This window comes from Oncorhynchus masou, chromosome 18 (genome assembly GCF_036934945.1).
Source record: "Oncorhynchus masou masou isolate Uvic2021 chromosome 18, UVic_Omas_1.1, whole genome shotgun sequence".
Taxonomy (NCBI): Eukaryota; Metazoa; Chordata; class Actinopteri; order Salmoniformes; family Salmonidae; genus Oncorhynchus; species Oncorhynchus masou.
Genome location: NC_088229.1, coordinates 66,453,582 through 66,478,908, shown reverse-complemented (window position 1 = coordinate 66,478,908; position 25,327 = coordinate 66,453,582). Strand labels below are relative to the sequence as shown.

Genomic DNA, 25,327 nt, shown 5'->3' with positions numbered 1-25,327 from the left:
ACTATTGTAGCTGAATTTACTGATTTTTATGGGAGTATCTACACAGGCGTACAGAGGTCCATTGTCAGCAAACATCACTCCTGTGTTCCAATGGCACGTTGTGTTAGCTAATCCAAGTTTATCATTTTAAAAGGTGAATTGATCATTAGAAAACCCTTTTGCAATTATGTTAGCACAGCTGAAAACTGTTGTTCTGATTAAAGAAGCAATAAAACTGTCCTTCTTTAGACTTGTTGAGTATCTGGAGCATCAGCATTTGTGGGTTCAACTACAGGCTCAAAATGTCCAGAAACAAAGCACTTTCTTCTGAAACTCGTCAGTCTATTCTTGTTCTGAGAAATGAAGGCTATTCCATGCGAGAAATTCCCAAGAAACTGAAGAACTCATAAAACTCGGTGTACTACTCCCTTCACAGAACAGCGCAAACTCTCTCACTAGAATAGAAAGAGGAGCGGGAGGCCGCAGTGCACAACTCAGCAAGAGGACAAGTACATTAGTGCACAACAGTTTTCAGCTGTGCTAACATAATTGCAAAATGGTTTTCTAATGATCAATTAGCCTTTTAAAATGATAAACTTGGATTAGCTAACACAACGTGACATTTGAACACAATAGTTAAGGTTGCTGATAATGGGCCTCATTGGGACTGAGCTTCCTGCCATCCAGGACCTTCTATGTCAGGCGGTGTGACAGAAAGCCCGAAAATCATTAAAGACTCCAACCACCCAAACCATAAACTGTTCTCTCTGCTTCCGCATGGCAAAGCTGTACCAGTACATCAAGTCTGGCACCAACAGGCACCTGAAAAGCTTCCCAAGCCATAAGTCTGCTAAATATTTAACTATATAGCTAACAAAATGGCTGCGCAGACTATCTGAGTTGACCCTTGTATTTTATCTTATTCTCTATAAAAACTCTCAAAGGGCCCTACACACTTACACACACTGACACGCCAACACGCATACAAACACTCCATCATTTGCTCACACACACATAATATGTACAAAAATGTATACGGACTCTACACACACGCACACCCAATCATCATATACGCTGCTGCTATTCCGTTTATCATATTTCCTGATGCCTAGTCACCTTACTCCTATACACATCTACCTCTATGGATTCAGTATCCCGCCACATGGTAAATATAGTACTGGAAATGCCCATGTATAGAGCATGCTTACTTACTTTATTGTGTTCTCATTTCTTATTTTTATATTTTGTTTTTGTTCTACCTTGCTGATTTTAGTACTACATTGTTATTGATTACTGCCTTGTTGGGGTTAGAGCTTGCAAGAAAGGTTTTTCATTGTACTTGTGCATGTGACCTTAAAACTTGAAACTTAAACTGGCAGTGACTACAGGGCAAACACTGAACCATTAAAGGTTGTTTATTTGGTTATGCATAAGTCATACATAATTCAAATGTATTCAAGTTTAAAAGTTTAAAACAAGATATTCAATCAATTCAATAAACGCTAAGTCAATAAATCAATCAGTTATTAAATGAAAAGAAAAAAAGCCTCATTACAAAAGGAAGAAAAAAAAGTTGAACCAAAATTCAAACTATTACCCACTGTCCGTCAGTCTTCATTTGATAGTGTTTGTTGGAAAGTAGATTTCACCTGTTTGAGTTTTGAAGTTTTTTCTTGAGTGGTTGGTCTGGCGGAGTGGCTGCCGGTCTGTCTGTGTCCTTTTATTGGAGGTGGGGAACAGTTGGTGTCTGGGCTGGAAACTGGGAACCATGTTGGTGCCGTGGCCGGGACTGGGAAAGAACAGAAACCGCGAACTGGGGCTGCTGCAGGTTCTGGGTCGGGATCTGGGTCTGTAGAGGCGAGGAATGACAACCTGAGGAGGAATCAGACACACAAGGGACGGTCGTACTTACCTGTGGTCTGCTCCCTCCTCTGTGCCTCGTCTGGTGCTGGGACTGGGACTGGTACTGGAACCCGGGATCTGGATTGGTGCTGGTGCTGGATCTGCGGAAAAGAAGGAATGACAACCTAAGGAGTAAACAGGCATAACAAACTGAAAGGGTGCATACTGCCATCTAGAACAGTGTCTAGACTCTAGAGTGTTGTTTGAACAGATATAAAGACTAGGATGGTGTTTTACTGCCACCTATAGTTATGGTATGTTTGCTCACAAGTATAATTAATTGTCTGATCCCTTCTGATGACCCAGATGGAATCATATGATCCTTCCTTCACCCAAGGAATGGCCCACCCAGTTCGCTACTTTAAAATGGTGAATCCCTAAATAGCAATGTCCATGTCAAAACAGTTTTTTCCCATCTTTAGTTCTCTAGCTAACTCTATGGTGGTAAATTCCCACTTTGTTATGAATGCAATGTGACATAATTCATAACCCAACCCCTGTCCGGATGTGGACGTGGCAGATAGCCACGACACTTCCGGTGCGAATGTCTGCTTGGAGAGAAACCAGAGAAAGGATTAGCAGAACAACATCCCGGGAAGTCATCGCTTTGAAGTATTGACGGCCAAAGGGCTTCGGAACTGGTTCTGAACAGGAAACAAACGTCTGCTTGGCTAACTTGTTATTTTACCCAGTTGGAGGTGGGTTGTCGAGTTGTACCGTGGTGCAGTGTGTGACATTCCTTGAAAGAAAACAGGATTGGGATTCCGTGGTGGTGCTAACTAGTTACTGAACCAGACCTCTATAACGCCCAGAATGCTCCAATTCAAACTCATTCAACAGCTCTTTAAGCGTTATGTCAAAAAATGCTATCTTAATTTACTCTCGTTACGGCCGGTATGTACTTTATTTTTTTTTTAAGTATAAGAAAAATATTTAAATGTCTCTTTCAGTTGTTTACATTTTTATTTCATGTTGGACCTTTTTTGGAAGTACATACCGTGATTAAATTTAGATGGTTGCTCAGCAAAACTCCATATTTGCTGATCAACGGACGTATTTTGACATGACAACGCTTGTAGAGATTGTAGAGTTTGAATCTGAGCTTTCTGGACGTTAGAGCCAGAGGTCTGGCTCTAACTACATGCTAATTTAACTAGCTACATAGCTAACAGGATAGCCACAGCTGATTTATTTCCACGATTAAAACTAGTGTGTAAATTAGGCCCAAACTCTCAACTAGCTGACAAAGGTTAGTGCTTCTAAGTTTTGACTGAAGACTCCGTGTATAGAAACAAATATGATTGATTCTCTGCCTGGTCTGGACCATGAATAATCATTTAGCTAGTTAGGTCAAATGCGACATTGGTTGCTGAGGTTAGCTAACCGACCGCGCTAGCTACTCTTGCCTGGCGAACCACAAATACCTCTGCTGCGTTGTTCTTTGAAGTGTTCAATATACTCTCGTGAGCTGTATTGACCTAGTAATTTAAGCATTATGAACGAGAATCAGTTTCTAAACAGAATTAGATAGCCATTCGTAATGTTAGCTAGCTACTGCACGTTCGACTTTTTTTTTTGCCAAAGCCGCTACGGCAAATATGGGTCTTTCAACAGGCCTGTCACGCTAATAGATACACGGATCCAATGGTATTGTATTTCTAACTGTGGTAACTACTACTTTGAATTATTGAAAGAGCTGCGTTGGATAAACCCGTGCTTGTCATAAGATAATATTGCTACATCAGCTAACAAGCCAGCCAATGTAACCCGGTAACGGTAGTAGCTCGCTAACCGATGCGAATTCCATTGGATGAGACTAGCTAGCTACTATAGGCAATGAGTTACATCAATTATTTCAATATCATGGTCCAGTCTTTCTTGTGACTATCGGTGCCTTTTAAACCTGCTCGTTTAACCTTTTAGGAAAGACATGTTGAAAGGTAAGTGAATGAATGCTCAATAGCCAGTTACTCTCAGCTACTAGTATGCGAACAGTCTTGTTGCCAAGTAACGTTAGTGAGGCCGACTTTCAGTGTTCAGAGGACAGGACACTACAGCATAGACTAACTCTGTGATTGTATGGCTGCCTGTCAGCCTAGCACATGACGTTTGATTGAGCAGTATGGTTCAACAAGGTCTGATTGATCAGAGGTTGGTCCTACTTGTGTTGTGTATATAGGTAGGGTTATGTTGGTGTCTCACAAAGAGTTGGGTGTGTTTAAAAGAAAATGAAGTGGGGAAACGTCATCCTCCTTTTTGCCAAACTCAATACCATGTCAGGTCTGTTGTAGGATAATTAACCCTTTACACTTTTACCTGTATCCGGTTTGAAAATGGCAGAAAATTGGCCTAAATTGGAATTACATGAACATGCTGTAGTACATAATGTCAGCTCACCGTCTCCATTTCACAGCTCTGTATGGGTTTAGTCTGTTAGACGATCTGAACATGAGCACCTCATGCGACAAGGAGTTACCTCATCCCTCCTGCTAATTGGTCAACTTTTGCAAATGTCTGAGTGAGGGAAATGCTGTAAATTTAAGAGGCCTCAATGTATTTTGAAAGATGACCATTGAGGATTATCACTACAGCTTTGATTTCATACAAGCTAACCAAACACCCGTAAGTCCAAATGTGCTCTTCACATTTCCATATCATAAACCTTGTGTAATATACAATATTAATGTTTACGGTCACTGTTTGCTGTACAGTTACAAGATGGTATGGCTTTATACCCTGGGTGGTCCAGAAAAGAATGAGTCTGTTGTATTGTGGAGAAAATGTTCCATGAACCACACATCTGAATGCACTCATGACTCCATTCTATGTGCACCCAAATGACCATCTGCTTCTCTGAATTGCCTTATGAAAGCCTAACACTGTAAGATCATATATTATAATTTAGCTAGTCATGTTGGCAATTGAACACACTTTCAAATCATGCCCACCTGAACCCGATCGTGATTTATAATGGACCGTTTTTGGATTGTGTGATCAACAGTAATTGTGTAAAGACTGGGAATGGGTGATGTTCCAAACAAAAACAACAAGTGTTCTTGGTCTAGTTCCTTAATGGCACAGCTAGGAGAGCGCAAAAAAAGCACTTTGTAGTTGATACATTTTTTTAGACATAAAAGTGCATTGAAATTACTTGGGATCCGTGCACACTTTGGAGAGATGTGTGTGGCCACTTGGAGACACCAGTTAGACCTCTCTCTCAAACCTTTGTCATTTTTTTGGATCTATGTTGCAACTTACCCCAAATTTTCCAGGAATAATGAGTGTATCCGGAGTTTTCAGAGTTTGTTATCAACAAATACGGCAAAAAGTACGATAAATGCACAAAATGAACAGTGTAATGTTTGGATTGTCAGTTGAACTGTAGTCATTTTAATCTAATTTCCCCATTATATCCACTGTTCCCTTTTAATTGCTACCATGGTTATTCATATGCTTTCCATATTTCTTCCGTAAGAAACATTTAAGTTTAGCCCTATCCATATTGGCCAATTCACATGAGCTAAAGGCCGGGCCAAGTGTGTACTGAGGTGTATAGTGAAGGTGTGGTCGAGACAAACACACAGAGCTGATATAGGTGTGTTTCAAACTGTGTCACAGGGAATATGACTCAGCTATTATAGATATGCACTACCGGTCAAAAGTTTTAGAAAACCTACTCATTCAAGGCTTTTTCTTTCTTTTTACTATATTCTACATTGTAGAATTAATAGTGAAGACCTCATCTATGAAATAACACATGGAATAATGTAGTAACCAAAAGTGTTAAACAAATCTAAATGTATTTGAGATTCTTCAAGTAGCCACCCTTTGCCTTGATGACAGCCCTGAACACTCTTGGAGTTCTCTCAAACACCTTCACCTAGAATGCTTTTCCAACAGTCTTGAAATTTGATTGACCTTCATGTCTTAAAGTAATGATGGACTATCGTTTCTCTTTGCTTATTTGAGCTGTTCTTGACATAATATGGACTTAACCCTATTTGGTAAAAGACCATCTTCTGTATACCACCCCTACCTTGTCACAACTGATTCGATCAAATGCATTAAGAAGGAAAGACATTGCACAAATTAACTTTTAACAAGGCACACCTGTTAATTGAAATGTATTCCAGGTGACTACCTCATGAAGCTGGTTGAGAGAATGCCAAGAGTGTGCAAAGCTGTCAAGGCAAAGGGTGGCTACTTTGAAGAATCTCATATAAAACATTTTGATTTAACACTTTTTTTTGGTTACGACATGATTCCATATATGTTATTTCATAGTTTTGATGTCTTCACTATTAATCTATGATGTAGAAAATAGTAAAATAAAAACCCTTGAATAAGTAGGTTTTCTGAAACTTTTGACCGGAAGTGTATGTCACTGACTGTCAGTGACATGTAGCTGGCCACATGCTATATCATCTCATGTTACTGTAACTCCAAGCCGTCCAGCACATTGACTAGGTTTGAGACTGCGGGTGTGAAGCTAAAAAGGACCATGGGCTGCATCTCAAAACTCTAGTGCTTTTTATCCTCTGCACTGATCAATCAAACAAATGATGAGCAAAATAAATATGGTGGATGCCCTCTTGGAATTCTCTCTCAGCTTTCCACATTGTCTACATCAGCATTAATGGAGACCAGACAACTATTGAGATGCAGCAGCCCATGTCTGAGGTGTTCGCTGCAGTCCTGCAGTACAATACTGGCTCCATTACACAGCTGCTGGCCTGGTTGTGCTGAGTGGGCATGTATTATCTCTAGAACCAGGGGAACGCAGCCCGGTAGGGTGACCTTAGTGGGTTACTACATCAACCTGCTCACACACTTTTCACCTTGATCCATTTTTTAAATTTGTTTTATTTTTTTATTTCACCTTTATTTAACCAGGTAGGCTAGTTAACAACAGGTTCTCATCATTTACAACTGCGACCTGGCCAAGATGAAGCAAAGCAGTGCAACAAACAAGAACACAGAGTTACACATGGAATAAACAAACACAGTCAATAATACAATAGAAAAAGTCTATATACAATATGTGCCAAGGAGGTAGGACAAGGGAGGTAAGGCAATAAATAGGCCATAGTGGCGAAATAATTACAATATAGCAATTAAACACGAGTGATAGATGTGCAGAAGATGAGTGTGCAAGTGGAAATACGGGGGTGCAAATGAGTAAAATAAATAACAGTATGAGGATGGGGTAGTTGGATGGGCTGTTTACAGATGCGCTATGTGCAGGTGCTGTTATCTGTGAGCTGCTCTGACAGCTGGTGCTTAAAGTTAGTGAGGGAGATATGAGTCTCCAGCTTCAGTGATTTTGTAGTTTGTTCCAGTCATTCGCAGCAGAGAACTGGAAGGAAAGACAGCCAAAGGAGGATTTGGCTTTGGGGGTGACCAGTGAAATATACCTGCTGGAGTGCGTGCTATGGGTGGGTGCTATGGTAACCAGTGAGCTGAGATAAGGCAGGGCTTTACCTAGCAAAGACTTGTAGAGGACCTGGAGCCAGTGTGTTTGGTGAAGAATATGAAGCGAGGGCCAGCCAACGAGAGTATACAGGTCGCAGTTGTGGGTAGTATATGGGGCTTTGGTGGCAAAACGGATGGCACTGTGATTGACTGCATCCAATTTGCTGAGTAGAGTGTTGGAGGCTATTTTGTAAATGCTATCGCCGAAGTCTAGGATCGGTAGGATAGTCAGTTTTACGAGTGTATGTTTGGCAGCATGAGTGAAGGATGCTTTTTTGTAAAATAGGAAGCCGATTCTAGATTTAATTTTGGATTGGAGATGCTTAATGTGAGTCTGGAAGGAGTTTGCAGTCTATCCAGACACCTAGGTATTTATAGTTGTCCACATATTCTAAGTCCGAACCATCCAGAGTAGTGATGCTATATGGGCAGGCAGGTGTGGGCAGCGATTGGTTGAAGAGCATGCATTTAGTTTTACTTGTTTTCAAGAACAGTTGGAGGCCACAGAAGAAGAGTTGTATGGCATTGAAGCTCGTCTGGAGGTTAGTTAATACAGTGTCCAAAGAAGGGCCAGAGATATACAGAATGGTATTGTCTGCGTAGAGGTGGATCAGAGAATCTCACTGAACTCTCTGGATAAGAGCGTCTGCTAAATGACTTAAATGTAAATGTAACTGTCTGAGAAGTAGTTGGTGAACCAGGCGAGGCAGTCATTTGAGAAACCACGGCTGTTGAGTCTGCCAATAAGAATGTGGTGATTGACCGAGTCAAGCCATGGCCAGGTCAATGAATACAGCTGCACAGTATTTTCTCTTATCGATGGCGGTTATGATATCGTTTAGGACCTTGAACGTGGCTGAGGTGCACCCATGACCAGCTCAGAACCAAGATTGCATAGCGGAGAAGGTACGGTGGGATTCTAAATGGTTGGTGATCTGTTTTGTTAACTTGGCTTTCGAAGACTTTAGAAAGGCAGGGCAGGATGGATATGGGTCTAACAGTTTGGGTCCAAGGTGTCTCCCCCTTTGAAGAGGGGGATGACCTCGGCAGCTTTCCAATCTTTGGATCTCAGACGATACAAAAGAGGTTGAATCGGCTAGTAATAGGGGTTGCGACAATTTCGGTGGGTAATTTTTAGAAAGAGTAACCCTCTCTTTCTAAAATTGTCTAGCCCGGCTGATTTGTAGGGGTCCAGATTTTGCAGTTCTTTCAGAACATCAGCTTTCTGGATTTGGATGAAGGAGAAATGGGGAGGCTTGGGCAAGTTGCTGTGGGGTGCACAGGGCTGTTGACCGGGGTTTAGGGGTAGCCAGGTGGAAAGCATGGCCAGCCGTAGAAAAATGCTTATTGAAATTCTCTATTGCGGCTTTATCGATGGTGACAGTGTTTCCTTGCCTCGGTGCAGTGGGCAGCTGGGAGGAGTTGCTCTTACTCTCCATGGACTTTAGTGTCCCAGAACTTTTTGGAGTTTGTGCTACAGGATGCAGATTTCTGTTTGAAAAAGCTAGCCTTTGCTTTCCTATCTGCCTGTGTATATATGTTCCTAACTTCCCTGAAAAGTTGCATATCGTGGGGGCTATTTGATGCTAATGCAGTACGCCACAGGATGTTTTTGTGCTTGTCAAGGACAGTCACGTCTTGAGTGAACCAAGACGAATCTGTTCCTGGTTCTATATTTTTGAATGGGGCATGCTTATTTAAGGTGGTGAGGAAGGCACTTTTAAAGAATAACCAGGCATCCTTTACTGACGGAATGAGGTCAATATCCTTACAGGATTCCCGGGCCAGGTTGATTAGAAACGCCTGCTCGCTGAAGTGTTTTAGGGATCATTTGACAGTGATGAGTGGTGGTCGTTTGACCACAGACCCATTACGGAAGTAGGCAATGTGTCAGTGATTGCTGGGATCCTGGTTGAAGACAGCAGAGTTGTATTTGGAGGGCAGGTTGGTTAGGATGATATCTATGAGGGTGCCCGTGTTTACGGATTTGGGGTTGTACCTGGTAGGTTCATTTGATAATTTGTGTGAGATTAGGGCATCAAGCTTAGATTGCAGGATGGCCCGGGTATTAAGCATGTCCCAGTTTGTCACCTAACAGCACAATCTCTGAAAATAGATGGGGGGGCAAGCAATTCACATATGGTGTCCAGGGCATAACTCGGGACAGAAGGTGGTCTATAGCAAGCGGCAACGGTGAGAGACTTGTTTCTGGAAAGGTGGATTTTTAAAAATAGAAGCTCATTGTTTTCGTACAGACCTGGATAGTAAGACAGGCTATCTCTGCAGTAGATTGCAACTCCGTCAGTTCTATCTTGTCAGAAAATGTTATAGTTAGGGATGAAAATGTCAGGGTTTTTGGTGGTCTTCCGAAGCAAGGATTCAGACACGGCTAGGACATTCGTGTTGGCAGAGTGTGCTGAGGCAGTGAATTAAAAAAACTTAGGGAGGAGGCTTCTAATGTTAACATGCATGAAACAATTCTTCTCTCAGCTCTGATAGCAAGGGCTCACTTCCAACTACAGGGAGTCTTACCCTAATGAAGCAGGGCAGTCCCGTGTGGCTCAACGCTGACCTCTTTTGCAAGTAGCACCTGCGCCTAATTTTAAATGTAGATGAACAAAAAGAATTCAGGAACACAATGAAAAATATTTGACGTAATAAAGCTAGAATACTTAATTTCTCTTGACTCACTGGTGCGCCTAAATAAAAATTCTAATTCCGACAGCTAAATATTTAGGCAAATATGCAAGTAAAATAGTGGCACTGTAGAGCCCTGCACCTGGAACGTCAAAACATTAACGCTGTTGGCCCAGACCTAGTACTTACTGTCAGGGCAGTGAAGTTGATATAGAAATGAACCCCTGCCTCAGGAGTTAAATGCATGTAAACTTCTCCCAGCTCTAGGTATGAATTGAGGATGAATGTGAACCAGCAGCCTCCCATGGCATCTCCGTACGGCCAGCCCCAGCCTGGCTACGGCCAGCCGAGCTACGCTCCCTTGGGAGGCGGTTACCCCGGCCCCTATGGACCCTACAGCGGCCCCGCTACAGCCTACCAGCCTGGGGCTCCACAAGGTACGTCTGTCCATCTTTCCCAACCTTATCCCTCTGGTTCGCTTCTTCCCTCTTGCTTCTTCTTGCTTCTTCTTCCTGTCTATGTTCTTCCCAAAGCTAGCTTGCCTTCTGCCAAGTAAAGTGTCTCTGTGCCTGTTGCAAAGTTTACTCATTGCCTTTCCTGTGTGTCTCTGTGTGAGAGAGAAAGGGAACTAAAATCTGTTTGGATGTATTTGATTGGAGCAGTGTGAATGCTTGTATGTGTTCCTCCTCGCCTGTCTTTCAGCATTTCTTTTCCTCAGTACATGGTGTCTACCTCTTCTTGTCTTTCAGGTTATTCTACCTATGCCAGCTTTCCCTCTAAGGCTGTGCCAGCTAACCCAGTCTCTGACCTGCCCTCTCCTCTTGACTTGGGTAACTGCTTCCTCTCGGCTTCTTCCTCCTACCTACATGCTTCTACAGCCCGCTGGTCATGTGTCTGAGAGCAATGGTTCTCATGAACCGCTTAAAGTTCCAAATCTAAGATGTACCTTTTTCACATGACTTTACCTGCAAGGTATGCAACATACCAACGTATATGGTATACCGCCCAACCTTATCTTAGGATGACTAACTTTACCAACGTATACGGTATACTGCCCAACCTAACCTTAGGATGACTGACTTTACCAATGTATATGGTATACCGCCCAACCTAACCTTAGGATGACTGACTTTACCAATGTATATGGTATACCGCCTAACCTAACCTTAGGATGACTGACTTTACCAATGTATATGGTATACCGCCCAACCTAACCTTAGGATGACTGACTTTACCAATGTATATGGTATACCGCCCAACCTAACCTTAGGATGACTGACTTTACCAATGTATATGGTATACCGCCTAACCTAACCTTAGGATGACTGACTTTACCAATGTATATGGTATACCGCCCAACCTAACCTTAGGATGACTGACTTTACCAATGTATATGGTATACCGCCCAACCTAACCTTAGGATGACTGACTTTACCAATGTATATGGTATACCGCCCAACCTAACCTTAGGATGACTGACTTTACCAATGTATATGGTATACCGCCCAACCTAACCTTAGGATGACTGACTTTACCAATGTATATGGTATACCACCCAACCTAACCTTAGGATGACTGACTTTACCAATGTGGGTTTTTTTGGCAGGAAGTAATCCTCCATTTAACATTCTTGCGTTGATGACATAACATTCATCATAGGTGATGATGTAACTTCAAGAATGCATCCGCTGTGTTTCAAACCTGTGGTCATTGCAGGCAGGTGCCTAACAGCCTCCCTCTCTCTCAGGATCTGCCAGGGGCCCCCCTCCAGTCTCCATCAACCAGGCCTACTCCCAGTATGCCCAGGGAGACATTCAGAATGGGCCCCCACCTATGGATCACTCTATGGCTCAGCCAGCTCACAGGTCAGACAACACACATGAAGAGTATCCAGTAGACAGCGGTTGTGGGTGTGTGTCCAGATGTTTGTGTGTGTGTGTGTACTGAGTTGTTTTTGTGTACGTGTGTCCAGGCCGCCAGTGTGTCAGCCGTATAGCCAAGGTGCTATGAACTTGTCGGGGCCACATCCTTCTTACCCCCAGCAGTACGGGGTGCAGCCCTCCATGCAACAGATGACCAATCAGATGTCAGGGATGCAGGTCGGGTCAGGCCCCCTCACCTCTGCTGGGCCGGGATATGGTAAGAAATTATTTTGAATGAATCAATTGACGAATTTCGTGCTGAACTTTGCATCCTACTAAACACAACTCTAGTTACTGATTCTTGCTGAATTTAATGTTCTCTGCTCTTTCACCAGCTCCACCTCCCAGCTCCGAGCCTCCAATCAGTGCTGCCTACTCCGCTGCAGCCCCTCCCTCCTATACACAAGCTCCTCACCCAGTGTCTGGTGCCACCTCCCAGCCTCCCCCTCCCAGTGAACCTGCAGCCCCCCAACCTTACTATGATGGCCCTCCTCCCTCTCAACAACAACCCTTCCCCTCCTCCGCCCCCCCTCCCTCCCAACCCTTCCCCTCCTCCTCTCCATACTCGGGCCCTCCCCCTTCCAGCCAACCTCGGGCCCCTGCAGTCTCTCGACAACAGTCCTTCCCACCTGGCCCCCCTCCCCCTGCGCAGCAAACTTTTTCCAACTCTGCTCCTCCTCCAGTCTCCCAGGCCTTGTACTCTGGCCCCCTCCCTCCTCCCAACCTGGCCCTTACCCACCTACCTTTGCATCCCCTGCCCAGTACCCTGCCACCCAGCCCCCGTCCCAACCCGGGCCCCCTCACTTCCACTCTGGCCCCCCTCCCCAATGCCCCATGCCACCCCCCTCCATGTCCCAGCAGCAGGCCAACCCCCTTCCCCCTGGCCCCATGCAGCTGCCTCCTCAGCCTGGCATGCAGGGAGGATACCCAACCCAGCAGAACGGTGAGTCCACCATGGTCAAACCCCTGTACAACTTCTACCAAACCGCTGGTTTGCTTTTGACAACAAAATGTTGTCTTGGTAGGTCCACCATTTTCTAGCCAATAAACCAGAAGAGTTTCTAATAGATGGATAAATATTTTTCTCCTCAGGTGCGTTTGGGCAGCCCAGAGGCCCCCAGCCCGGCTATGCAGGCCCGCAGTATCCTGGGCAACAGAACTACGGCACAGGCCCTGCCCCCACCCCTGCCCCCACACAGAAGAAACTGGATCCTGACTCCATCCCCAGCCCAGTAAGACACGCACTCTCCCCATCCTGCTAACACACAAACACTTTGTCCTGTGATGTATTAGTGTGTTGCTGATAATGATGTTAGATATTGTACCGTGTGTGTGTTTTTGTTTAACTATCCAGCAGTCCTCACAAGGATGATAAAACAAGGAAAAGTGGGTACATCTTGCCTGTCCCTATGAGTAAAAATGCTATTTGGGGGGGGGGTTACGGAAAATAGGATTTTGGATGAGAATCAATTCTTTCAAGGATTGCAATACAAAACTGCATGTCTGTCTAACAGTATAACCCAGTCCAAGTTGAGCATGTGCTTCAGACTGATGATCTGCTGGCCTTCTCGCTGATCACTGACTAATCTAGAACCAATAATCCCAGTCTGGACAATCACTCAGGGATTTAATAATCCTGCTACAGAGTTATTTTCATCCTCTTGTCTCTTTGTCCCGTTTTTTTTTTCTTTTGGTTTGTTTAATTTGATGATTTGCTGGACAAAACTCTGTTGTGAATGTAAAGCAAGCGTCTGAGCTGCCGGCTGTGCAGAAATTCAGACATAGAATAGACCCAGACGCTATCCCCAGTCCAGTAAGTCTCCTGTTTACCTTGTAACCCCTACGCCATACCCCGTATATCATTATCCTCCTGTCTACACCTAACCCCTACGCCATACCCCGTAAATCATTATCCTCCTGTCTACACCTAACCCCTATGCCATACCCCTTAACCCATTATCTCTGTCTACACCTAACTCCTATGCCCTACCCCGTAAATCATTATCCTCCTGTCTACACCTAACCCCTATGCCCTACCCCGTAAATCATTATCCTCCTGTCTACACCTAACCCCTATGCCCTACCCCTTAACCCATTATCTCTGTCTACACCTAACCCCTATGCCCTACCCCGTAAATCATTATCCTCCTGTCTACACCTAACCCCTATGCCCTACCCCTTAACCCATTATCTCTGTCTACACCTAACCCCTATGCCCTACCCCGTAAATCATTATCCTCCTGTCTACGCCCTAACCCCTATGCCCTACCCCTTAACCCATTATCCTCCTGTCTACGCCCTAACCCCTATGCCCTACCCCTTAACCCATTATCTCTGTCTACACCCTAACCCCTACACGCTAACGCCTCTGCCATAATCTCTGTCTGCACCCTAACCCCTACACGCTAACGCCTCTGCTATACCCCTTAACCCATTATCTCTGTCTGCACCCTAAACCCTATGCCATACCCCTTAACCCATTATCTCTGTCTACACCCTAACCCCTACACGCTAACGCCTCTGCTATACCCATTATCTCTGTCTACACCCTAACCCCTACACACTAACGCCTCTGCTATACCCATTATCTCTGTCTACACCCTAACCCCTACACGCTAACGCCTCTGCTATACCCCTTAACCCATTATCTCTGTCTGCACCCTAACCCCTATGCCATACCCCTTAACCCATTATCTCTGTCTACACCCTAACCCCTACACGCTAACGCCTCTGCTATACCCATTATCTCTGTCTGCACCCTAACCCCTACACACTAACCCCTCTGCTATACCCCTTAACCAATCATCCATGTCTGCACTCTATGCCCTAATCCCTTACCCCAGCCCAGCAATCATCTGTGTCCTCTCCGCTTCACAAACTACTGCACCCGCAACAATCATTTAGCTGTGGCGCTGCGCAACGTCAAAATCATTGCTGCTGCCGTCAAAAAATATGGAACATGAAAAAGAATTTCTGCTGAAGCATACTTTAAAGATGCTGGAACTGTCCACATTGACCTTTCCTCTGCAAACAAAACAATATACAATAGAGATCAGATAGATTATGGAATATTTGATCTGTTTACTGAGTTGGCTTGTGTGTTCTATGCGAGATAAATATTCCTCTCGAAGGCGTATTGAAGTGCCATAGGGAGGGAAACATACATTCTGACAAGCAGTCAATGCACAACAATTCTTGCAATCGTGGGAAAAACGGAAGTTTTAATTTTTATTTAACCAGGTAGGCTAGTTGAGAACAAGTTCTCATTTACTACTGCGACCTGGCCAAGATAAAGCAAAGCAGTGTGATACAAACAACAGAGTTAATCATGGAATAAATAAACATACAGTCAATAATACAATAGAGAAAGTATATATACAATGTGTGCAAATGAGGTAGGATAAGGGAGGTAAGGCGATAAATAGGCCGTAGTTGCGAAATAATTACAGTATGGCAAAAACATTGGGGAGATTGATGTGCAGAAGATCAGTGTGCAAGTAGCGGTACTGGGGTGCAAAGGAGCAAAATAAATAACAGTATGGGGATGAGGTAGTTGGATGGGCTATTTACAGATTGGCTATGTACAGGTGCTGTGATCTGTGAGCTGCTCTGACAGCTGGTGCTTAAAGTTAGTGAGGGAGATTTGAGTCTCCAGCTTCAGTGATTTTTTTTTTTTTTGCCGTTTGTTCCAGTCATTGGCAGCAGAGAACTGGAAGGAAAGGCGGCCAAAGGAGGAATTGGGTTTGGGGTTGACCAGTGAAATATACCTGCTGGAGCGTGTGCTATGGGTGGGTGCTACTATGGTGACCAGTGAACTGAGAAGGCGGGCTTTACCTAGCAAAGACTTGTAGAGGACCTGGAGCCGGTGGGTTTGGTGACGGATATGGGGCAAGGGCCAACCAACCAGAGCATACAGGTCTCAGTGGTGGGTAGTATATGGGGCTTTGGTGACAAAACAGATGGCACTGTGATTGACTGCATCCAATTTGCTGAGTAGAGTTTTGGAGACTATTTTGTAGATGACATCGACGAAGTCAAGGATCCTTAGTCAGTTTTACTAGGGTATGTGTGGCAGCATGAGTTAAGGATGCTTTGTTGCGAAATAGGAAGCCGATTCTAGATTTAATTTTGGATTGGAGATGCTTATTGTGAGTCTGGAAGGGGAGTTTACAGTCTAACCAGACACTTAGAATATGTGGACAACTACAAATACCTAAGTCCGAGCCGTCCAGAGTTGTGATGCTGGATGGGCGGGCAGGTGTGGGCAGCGATCGGTTGAAGAGCATGCATTTAGTTTTACTTGCATTTAAGAGCAGTTGGAAGCCACGAAAGGAGAGTTGTATGGCATTGAAGCTCGTCTGGAGGTTAGTTAACACAGTGTCCAAAGAAGGGCCAGAAGTATACCGAATAGTGTCGTCTGCGTAGAGGTGGATCAGAGAATCACCAGCAGCAAGAGCGACATCTTCGATGTATTCAGAGAAAAGTGTCGGCCCGAGAATTGAACCCTGTGGCACCCCCATAGACTCCCAGAGGTCCGGACAACAGGCCCTCCGATTTGACACACTGAACTCTGTCTGAGAAGTAGTTGGTGAACCAGGCGAGGCAGTCATTTGAGAAACCAAGGCTGTTGAGTCTGCCGATAAGAATGTGGTGATTGACCAAGTCGAAAGCCTTGGCCAGGTCGATGAATACAGCTGCACAGTATTTTCTCTCATCGATGGCGGTTATGATATCGTTTAGGACCTTGAGCGTGGCTGAGGTGCACCCATGACCAGCTCTGAAACCAGATTGCATAGCGGAGAAGGTACGGTGGGATTCGAAATGGTCGGTGACCTGCCTGCCCGAAGACCTTAGATAGGCAGGGTAGAATTGTTCTAGGTCTATAGCAGTTTGGGTCTAGAGTGTCTCCCCCTTTGAAGAGGGGGATGGCCGTGGCAGATTTCCAATCTTTGGGGATCTCAGACGATTCAAGAGGTTGAACAGTCTAGTAATGGGGGTTGCGACAATTTCGGCGGGTCATTTTAGAAATAGAGGGTCCAGATTGTCTATCCCGGCTGAATTGTCGGGACCAGATTTTGCATCTCTTTCAGAACATCAGCTGTCTGGATTTGGGTGAAGGAGGATTGGGGGAGGCTCGGTCAAGTTGCTAATGGTCTTTGTTAAAGAGGGGGATCTTCCCAGCTTTTCAGTCCTACTTTATTTATTTCTAACCTCCTAAATAGCACAAACAACACCAATGTTTATGCCCAGAGTTTATAGCAGTGGCTGGTTAAGCATGTTACCGCTCCACAACAGGCTGTGACTGCATAGGGGGATAAATGTAACACGGGTCAGTTGTTTCATAACTTGAGGTAAAACCCCACCTTATTTTCATCCATTTTGGAGTAGAAATTAGATTTTTTTTTAAAGTCACCAGAAGAGAGCTTCTCAGTCCTAGATACTACCCCCCCCCCCCCCATGACCTTTTCCACCCCCACTTGCTACAAGTTTTTTTCCCAGAGGAAACACTGCCCTGACCCTCTGGAGCCCACCTTTGCCTCTGGGGATAGACCGTGCTCACTGTGCTGACACCCCCACCACCACCACAACCTCATCGCATGCCAGCCTGCAGTATCTCACTCACGACTCACCCACAATTCCTTGCATTGTGACGTTTGTCCACGATCATTTTTCATTTGTGTTACGCCCTCCTTAGTGGTTTTGGTGTGTTGCTGTGCCATTGTGTTATTATTATGGGATTTAGGTCTGCACGATATGGGCAAAACATAGTATTGCAATTTGACTTGTTATATACAGTGCATTCGGAAAGTATTCAGACCCCTTGACTTTTTCCGCATTTTGTTATGTTACAGCCTTATTCTAAAATGGATTACATTTAAAAAGAATTCTTCATCAATCTTCACACTACCCCCATAATGACAACGTGAAAACAGGTAAAAAATATTTACAGTATTCAGACCCTTTGCTTTGAGACTTGAAATTCAGTTCAGGTGCATCTTGTTTCCATTGATCATCCTAGATGTTTATACAACTTGATTGGAGTTCACCTGTGGTAAATTAAATTGATTGCACAATTGATTGTCTATATAAGGTCCCACAGTTGACAGTGCATTTCAGAGCAAAAACCAAGCCATGAGGTCGAAGGAATTGTCCGTAGAGCTACGAGACAGGATTGTGTCAAGGCACAGATCCGGAGAAGGGTACCAAAACATTTCTGCAGCATTGAAGGTCTCCAAGAACACAGTGGCCACCATCATTCTTAAATGGAAGAACCACCAAGACTCTTCCTAGTCTGAGCAATCAGGGGAGAAGAGCTTTGGTCAGGGAGGTGACCAAGAACACGATGGTCACTCTACCAATGTAAATGTGTTATTTCAGTTTTTGCTTTGTCATTATTGATGGGAAAAAAACAATTGAATCAATTTTAGAATGAGGCTGTAACGTAACAAAATGTGGATACTTTCTGTATGCACTGTACATCAAAACACAAACTGTTTGAATCAGACATATATAATGAATCAGACATATATAATAATTTGTACTAAGAATCTGCATCGTTCTTGTTTAGAACAATCTGACAGCGTCTGCACAGCCGCAAGAGTAGAGGGAGAGCGGCGTTTCAAATGACTGCTTCCGTTATAGATCTCTTGCGATGTTAATATTGCGATTTAAATAAATAAAAATGAACGTAAATTCCGTTAATTCCGCAGCCCTATTATGGGATGGCATCACTGTTTTCAACCGTGTTTATTTTCTTACTCTCTGCATGCGTTTTCTTCTCTCCTCTGTCGTATTGACATTAGTGTGTCTGTAAAACTGCCATTCTCTCTGTATTACAGATCCAGGTGATTGAGGACGACCGGGCCAACAAGAGCAGTGAGCCGTTCACCACGGGGGTCAAAGGTCAGACTCCGCCCCTTGTCACCACCAACTTCCAGGTGAAAGACCAGGGCAACGCCAGCCCGCGGTTCGTCCGCTGTACAGCCTACAACATACCCTGCACGGCCGACATGGCCAAACAGTCCCAGGTCCCCCTGGCAGCCGTAATCAAACCTCTAGCCATGTTGCCCCCCGACGAGGTGAGACACACACACCACACCGCTATCTCCTCTGGTCTTCTCATCACATTCACGCTCTCATTTTATTGTTGTTAACATTTCTCTGAGCTTAACAACCCTGATGTCTCTCAGACCCGTCCGTACATGGTGGACCATGGGGAGGCCGGTCCTATCCGCTGTAACCGCTGCAAGGCCTACATGTGTCCCTACATGCAGTTCATCGAGGGCGGACGCCGCTTCCAGTGTGGCTTCTGCAGCTGCGTCACAGATGGTGTGTGTGTGCACGAAGATATTGTGTTAGTGTGGTATCGTTATTGTAGGTTATAACACGGTCTCCCTCAATCTCTAAGTATATCCATCCATCCACAGTGCCTCCCCACTACTTCCAGCATCTGGACCACACAGGGAAGAGGGTGGACTGCTGCGACCGGCCAGAGCTCTCTCTGGGCAGCTATGAGTTTGTGGCCACTGTCGACTACTGTAAGGTAGGTGACTACTGTGTTTTTCTGAGAGACTGGAGGCCTGTAGCGTTGCTCCATTTGCACCAGAAGATTTTCTCAAAGAGCCGGATGAGAGGACCAAACTTGGCACAATACCAGAGATTCTCATGATATACTATGCTCAATATGTCTAGTCTAAATACTAAGTTCTTCTCTCTCTCAGAACAATAAGCTCCCCCAGCCCCCGTCGTTCATCTTTTTCATCGATGTGTCTTACAACGCCGTGAAGAGTGGCATGGTTAACATCGTCTGTCAGGAGCTCAAGACTCTACTGGACTACCTGCCCAGGTACACACACACACACTGCCTGCCTGCCTGCCCAGGTACACACACACACACTGCCTGCCTGCCTGCCTGCCTGCCCAGGTAGACACACACACACACTGCCTGCCTGCCTGCCTGCCCAGGTAGACACACACACACACTGCCTGCCTGCCTGCCTGCCCAGGTAGACACACACACACACTGCCTGCCTGCCTGCCTGCCTGCCCAGGTAGACACACACACACACTGCCTGCCTGCCTGCCTGCCCAGGTAGACACACATGTACACCAGTGAATTAATGACATTTTGTGTCTTGTCCCTCCAGGGAAAATCCAGAGGCAGACTCGGTGGTGCGTGTGGGTTTTGTAACCTACAACAAGGTGTTGCACTTCTACAACGTCAAGTCCAGCCTGGCCCAGCCCCAGATGATGGTGGTCAGTGACGTCAGTGACATGTTTCTCCCTCTGCTCGACGGCTTCCTGGTCAACGTCAACGACAGCCGGATGGTCATCGAGAGGTATGTACACACACACACCAGATCTCCAGACTAACATTTCCGCTGGTGCATCTATGTTTTTCAGTTGGTGGCACCAGCCCATGATTTGATCACAGCTATTTTGTTCTTGCACTATCACGCGATAGAGAACATATGAAATATAATAAGGATTTTCAAGGTGAGGAGAAGAGCAGACAATCAATGTCCATCTGGTCTAACACAAGTTGCAACAGGGAGACGCCTCCAGAACAGAAGCAGAGAAAATGTGTAACTCTGCTTCTCTAAGAAGGTCCTTCTACTCTAATCTCACAGCACGACGTTCTGTCAACATCAGCTGCTACAGAATACAGTAACAGTGTCCTCTGTCCTTGTACCTTCAGTCTGGCGTCAGTCGCTATCAACAGATATGAGAACAGTCCATAACATTCAGTATCAACCCAGACCCAATGAGTCCCAAATAGAGCCGAGAAATCCTGTGTATTACAAAAAGGGAAAATATTGCTCTTAACTGAATTGACTGTTCGTCTTAAATATTCCGTCTCTAATAACAGACTACTGAGATGGCATTCAAGAAATAACTTGTTTCCATCTAACAAGTTGTGATCGAAAATGTTATGTGCAACCTAATCCAGTGATTGTCATGAATTTCAGATTTACAAATAGATTATTTCTGTATTTACTGTTCAATGGAGATTAATTTGCCTACATCTTTATATACTAATATCATGGGCTTCTTTTTGGGGGGCTAATTCACCACCTGGTTAAGTGGAAACTCCAAACACATGACCTAGATTGCGAACTCTGAATATAAACCCAAAAACATGAGCCAGATCTCTAACTCAAAATATAATACCCACTGCTAGTATCCATCAATTAATCTAGCAGTACATTTTATGCCCTAAAAAACTGCCCAATGATGCCGATGCGCTCCACAGACCTATCTCAGCCATATGTAATATCTGGGTTGTTGAGCCCAGTAATCAGAGTTGAGAAATAAGTTATACCCACCCTGGGAAGGTGCCCCTCCCCTCCCACAGTGGGCGGCAGGCGCCCCTCCCACAGTGGGCGGCTGCAGGGCGTAAACTTTCATTACAGGAATCATCAGGATAATGTACTTTACTGATTGATGGGTTTTGATTGAGGTGACCATGTAGAAAGAATTAAACACAGCCAAGTCAAAGGGTCGCGAAAAGTCTAAATGGCCGCGGTGCCCTAATATACACACATTTACATCCATCACTTACATTACAGCAGAAGTCTCATCTGTCCAGGCTTCTCAACTGTTTCTGTTGCAGAGAATCATTGTGTGTGTGTGTGTGTGTGTCAGTTTGCTAGACCAGATTCCGGAGCTGTTTGCAGACACCAGGGAGACTGAGACGGTGTTTGGACCAGTCATCCAGGCAGGACTGGAGGCACTGAAGGCTGCAGACTGTGCCGGGAAGCTGTTTTTGTTCCACTCCAGTCTGCCCATCGCTGAGGCTCCTGGGAAACTGAAGAACAGAGAGGACAAGAAACTGGTGGGAACAGACAAGGAGAAGGTACACACACACACACACACACACACACACACACACACACACACACACACACACACACACACACACACACACACACACACACACACACACACACAAGGACAAGGTAAACTGATATGGCTACTCTGCGTGGCAGACACAACACAGGGGAGGATGTGTTCTCTCTTGTATTGGTTGGGCAGTTAATGACTCTGTCAATGTGTCTCGCTCCTCTTTCCCACCCCAGTCTCTGTTCCAGCCCCAGTCTGGTTTCTATAGTAACCTGTCTAAGGAGTGCGTAGCACAGGGTTGCTGTGTGGATCTCTTCCTGTTCCCCAACCAGTACGTCGACGTGGCAACGCTTGGCGTGGTGCCCGTCTCCACTGGCGGCTCAGTCTACAAATACACCTACTTCCAGGTAAACACACACATTTATACACACACTGGCGCTGATCCGAACCCCATCCACCCTTCTCCTGTTATCTGCCTTCACTCACTCTGTATATGTGTCAGGCTGAGATGGACCGCGAGCGGTTCCTGAATGATCTGCGACGAGACGTTCAGAAGCCGATGGGCTTTGACGCTGTCATGAGGGTCCGAACGAGCACAGGTAGGTGTTTCGCTCTCACACACACTTCACCTAGCGTTAAATAGTTTTTCAGTGCCATCATAACCTCCTCCCTCTCTCCTCCAGGTATCAGAGCGACAGATTTCTTCGGCTCGTTCTACATGAGCAACACGACAGACGTGGAGCTGGCAGGCCTGGACTGTGACAAGACTGTCACCGTGGAATTCCGCCACGACGACAAGCTCAGCGAGGACACCGGGGCGCTCATGCAGTGCGCGGTGTTGTATACCAGCTGTAGTGGTCAGCGGCGTCTGAGGGTCCACAACATGGCGGTCAACTGCTGCTCCCAGCTCGCCGACCTCTACCGGAACTGTGAGACGGACACAATCATCAACTTCTTCTCCAAGTATGGTAGGAGTCACATGTTGTCTATCCAACTATCTCCCTGTTCCCCTCTCTATACAGTGCCTTGCAAAAGTATTCATCCCCTTTGTGTTTTTCCTATTTTGTTGCATTACAACCTGTAATTTAAATGGATTTTTACACAAAATAGTACAAATTGGTGAAGTGAAATGAAAAAAAATATAACTTGTTTAAAAAAAAAAATCACATTAAAAACCTCAAGTGCTGCCTGCAAATGTTTTCACCTCCTTTGCTCTGAAGCCCCTAAATAAGATCTGGTGAAACCAATTGCCTTCAGAAGTCATAAAATGAGTTAGATTGCATACAGGTGGACTTTAAGTGTCACATGATATATACACCTGTTCTAAAAGGCCCAGAGTCTGCAATAATAACACTAAGCAAGGGGAACCACCAAGCAAGTGGTACCATGAAGACCAAGGAGCTCTCCAGACAGGTCAGGGACAAAGTTGTGGAGAAGTACAGATCAGAGTTGGGTTATTAAAAAAAAAAATCCAACTTTGAACATCCCACGGAGTGCCCTTAAATCCATTATTAAAAAATTGAAAGAATGTGGCACCACAACAAACCTGCCAAGAGAGGGCCACCCACCAAAACTCACAGGTCAGGCAAGAAGGGCATTAATCAGAGAGGCAACAAAGAGACCAAAGATAACCCTGAAGGGGCTGCAAAGCTCCACAGTGGAGATTGGAGTATCAGTCCATAGGACCACTTGAAGCCGTACACTCCACAGGGCTGGGCTTTACGTAAGAGTGGCCAGAAAAAAGCCATTGCTTAAAGAAAAAAATAAGCCAACCTGTTTGGTGTTGGCCAAAAGGAATGTGGGAGACTCCCCAAACATATGGGAGAAGGTACTCTGGTCAGATTTTTGGCCGTCAAGGAAAACGCTATGTCTGGCGCAAACCCAACACCTCTCATCCCCACAGTGAAACGTGGTGGCAGCAGCATCATGCTTTGGGAATGTTTTTCATTGGCAGGGACTGAGAAACTGGTCACAATTGAAGTAATGATGGATGGCGCTAAATACAGTGAAATTCTTAAGGGAAGCCTGTTTCAGTCTTCCAGAGTTGTGAGACTGGGACAGAGGTTCACCTTCCAGCAGGACAATGACCCTAAGCATACTGCTAAAGCAACACTCGAGTGGTTTAAGGGGAAACATTTTAAATGTCTTGGACTGGCCTAGTCAAAGCCCAGACCTCAATCCAATTGAAAATCTGTGGTATGACTTAAAGATTGCTGTACATCAGCAGAACCCATCCAACTTGAAGGAGCTGGAGCAGTTTTGCCTTGAAAAATGGGCAAAAATCCCAGTGGCTTGATGTGCCAAACTTCTAGAGACATACCCCGAGATACTTGCAGTTGTAATTGCTGCAAAAGGTGGTTCTACAAAGTATTGACTTTGGGGGGTGATAAATAGTTATGCACGCTCAAGTTTTCTGTCTTATTTCTTGTTTGTTTCACAAAAAATATATTTTTCATCTTCAAAGTGGTAGGCATGTTGTGTAAATCAAAAAAAAAAAAAAAAACATTTTAATTCCAGGTTGTAAGACAACAAAATACTTTTGCAAGGCCCTGTATGTTAGTGAAATAGTTAACTATGTTTCTGGGTTACGTTACTACGAGAGCATGTATAAAGAACAGCAAGGCTTCACTCAACAAACAAACAACTTTTTCTCGCTCTGTGTGTGTAGCGTACCGCAGCCTATTGAACACCCCGACCAAGACGGTGAGAGACACCTTGGTGAACCAGTGTGCCCAGATTCTGGCCTGCTACCGCAAGAACTGTGCCAGCCCCTCGTCTGCCGGACAGGTCAGTCACTCACACAGCCCCCCTCTTGGACAGGTCAGTGACACCCGCATGATACAGACACTCACCCGCACACTAAATTCTCACCACACACACACAGTCAGTCTCAAACACACACAAATCCCCCACACACACAACAACGTCTACACACTCACTCAGGGGCGTCGTACACCCATTATTTTAGAGGGGGCACAATGTACGTGAGAAAGGCGTTGCCATCTGTCGTGGAGTTGGAGACATTTGCATTTTTCCATCACCTGAAACAGCTTTTTCCTGCAATTTACAGCCATAATCGTTGTGCCTAGTTCTGTCAAAATGTCTATTTTCCTGCGTATGTGTCTAAACATACCTCTTGTTCAATTGTCATTTTAATGAGGGTGTCATTCTGTTGTCAATCACACACCTCAGTGTGCTGCACTAACATGCCTAGGATAATACATCCACATTACAACACAGTACATGGGATCATAACGCACGTTATAAAACGGGTTATTTGGATCCTGGATGTTGATTGGGCGAGGAGCATTCCAAGCCGTTCTGTATTGGCCGTCACAAACACACCTATGCCTGCTAACCGTTCCATCTGAACGACCACTGCGCCTTCATCAGAATATCAGGTTGCTGTTGCTGTCAGTCAACTCTTGTATTGTTCTCAACTCACCATTATTTCCCCTTGCTTCCAGCCTAGCATTTAGTTTGGTACAGCAGGGGTTAATATAAACCTCACTGTCTGCCTGTCTGAAGACAGTGTTTCACTTTCGATTGTTGATCTGTGTCCTACCATACGT

The 25,327-nt window shown here is 45.0% G+C and overlaps 1 protein-coding gene across 1 annotated transcript in view; it reads left to right on the top strand.

Moving 5' to 3' along the window:
- The first annotated feature begins 2,586 nt into the window (after positions 1–2,586).
- Positions 2,587–25,327, top strand: part of LOC135505153 (protein transport protein Sec24C-like) — a 29,935-nt gene continuing 7,194 nt past the window's right edge. The window contains 18 exon segments of the mRNA XM_064924284.1: positions 2,587–2,775; positions 10,252–10,427; positions 10,740–10,820; positions 11,738–11,855; positions 11,963–12,129; positions 12,248–12,613; positions 12,616–12,855; positions 13,005–13,144; positions 18,752–18,991; positions 19,103–19,241; positions 19,340–19,455; positions 19,634–19,758; positions 20,060–20,251; positions 21,558–21,768; positions 21,992–22,162; positions 22,258–22,354; positions 22,439–22,723; positions 24,424–24,542. Coding sequence (XP_064780356.1) covers positions 2,735–2,775; positions 10,252–10,427; positions 10,740–10,820; positions 11,738–11,855; positions 11,963–12,129; positions 12,248–12,613; positions 12,616–12,855; positions 13,005–13,144; positions 18,752–18,991; positions 19,103–19,241; positions 19,340–19,455; positions 19,634–19,758; positions 20,060–20,251; positions 21,558–21,768; positions 21,992–22,162; positions 22,258–22,354; positions 22,439–22,723; positions 24,424–24,542 — 3,024 coding nt within the window. The 5' untranslated portion in view covers positions 2,587–2,734.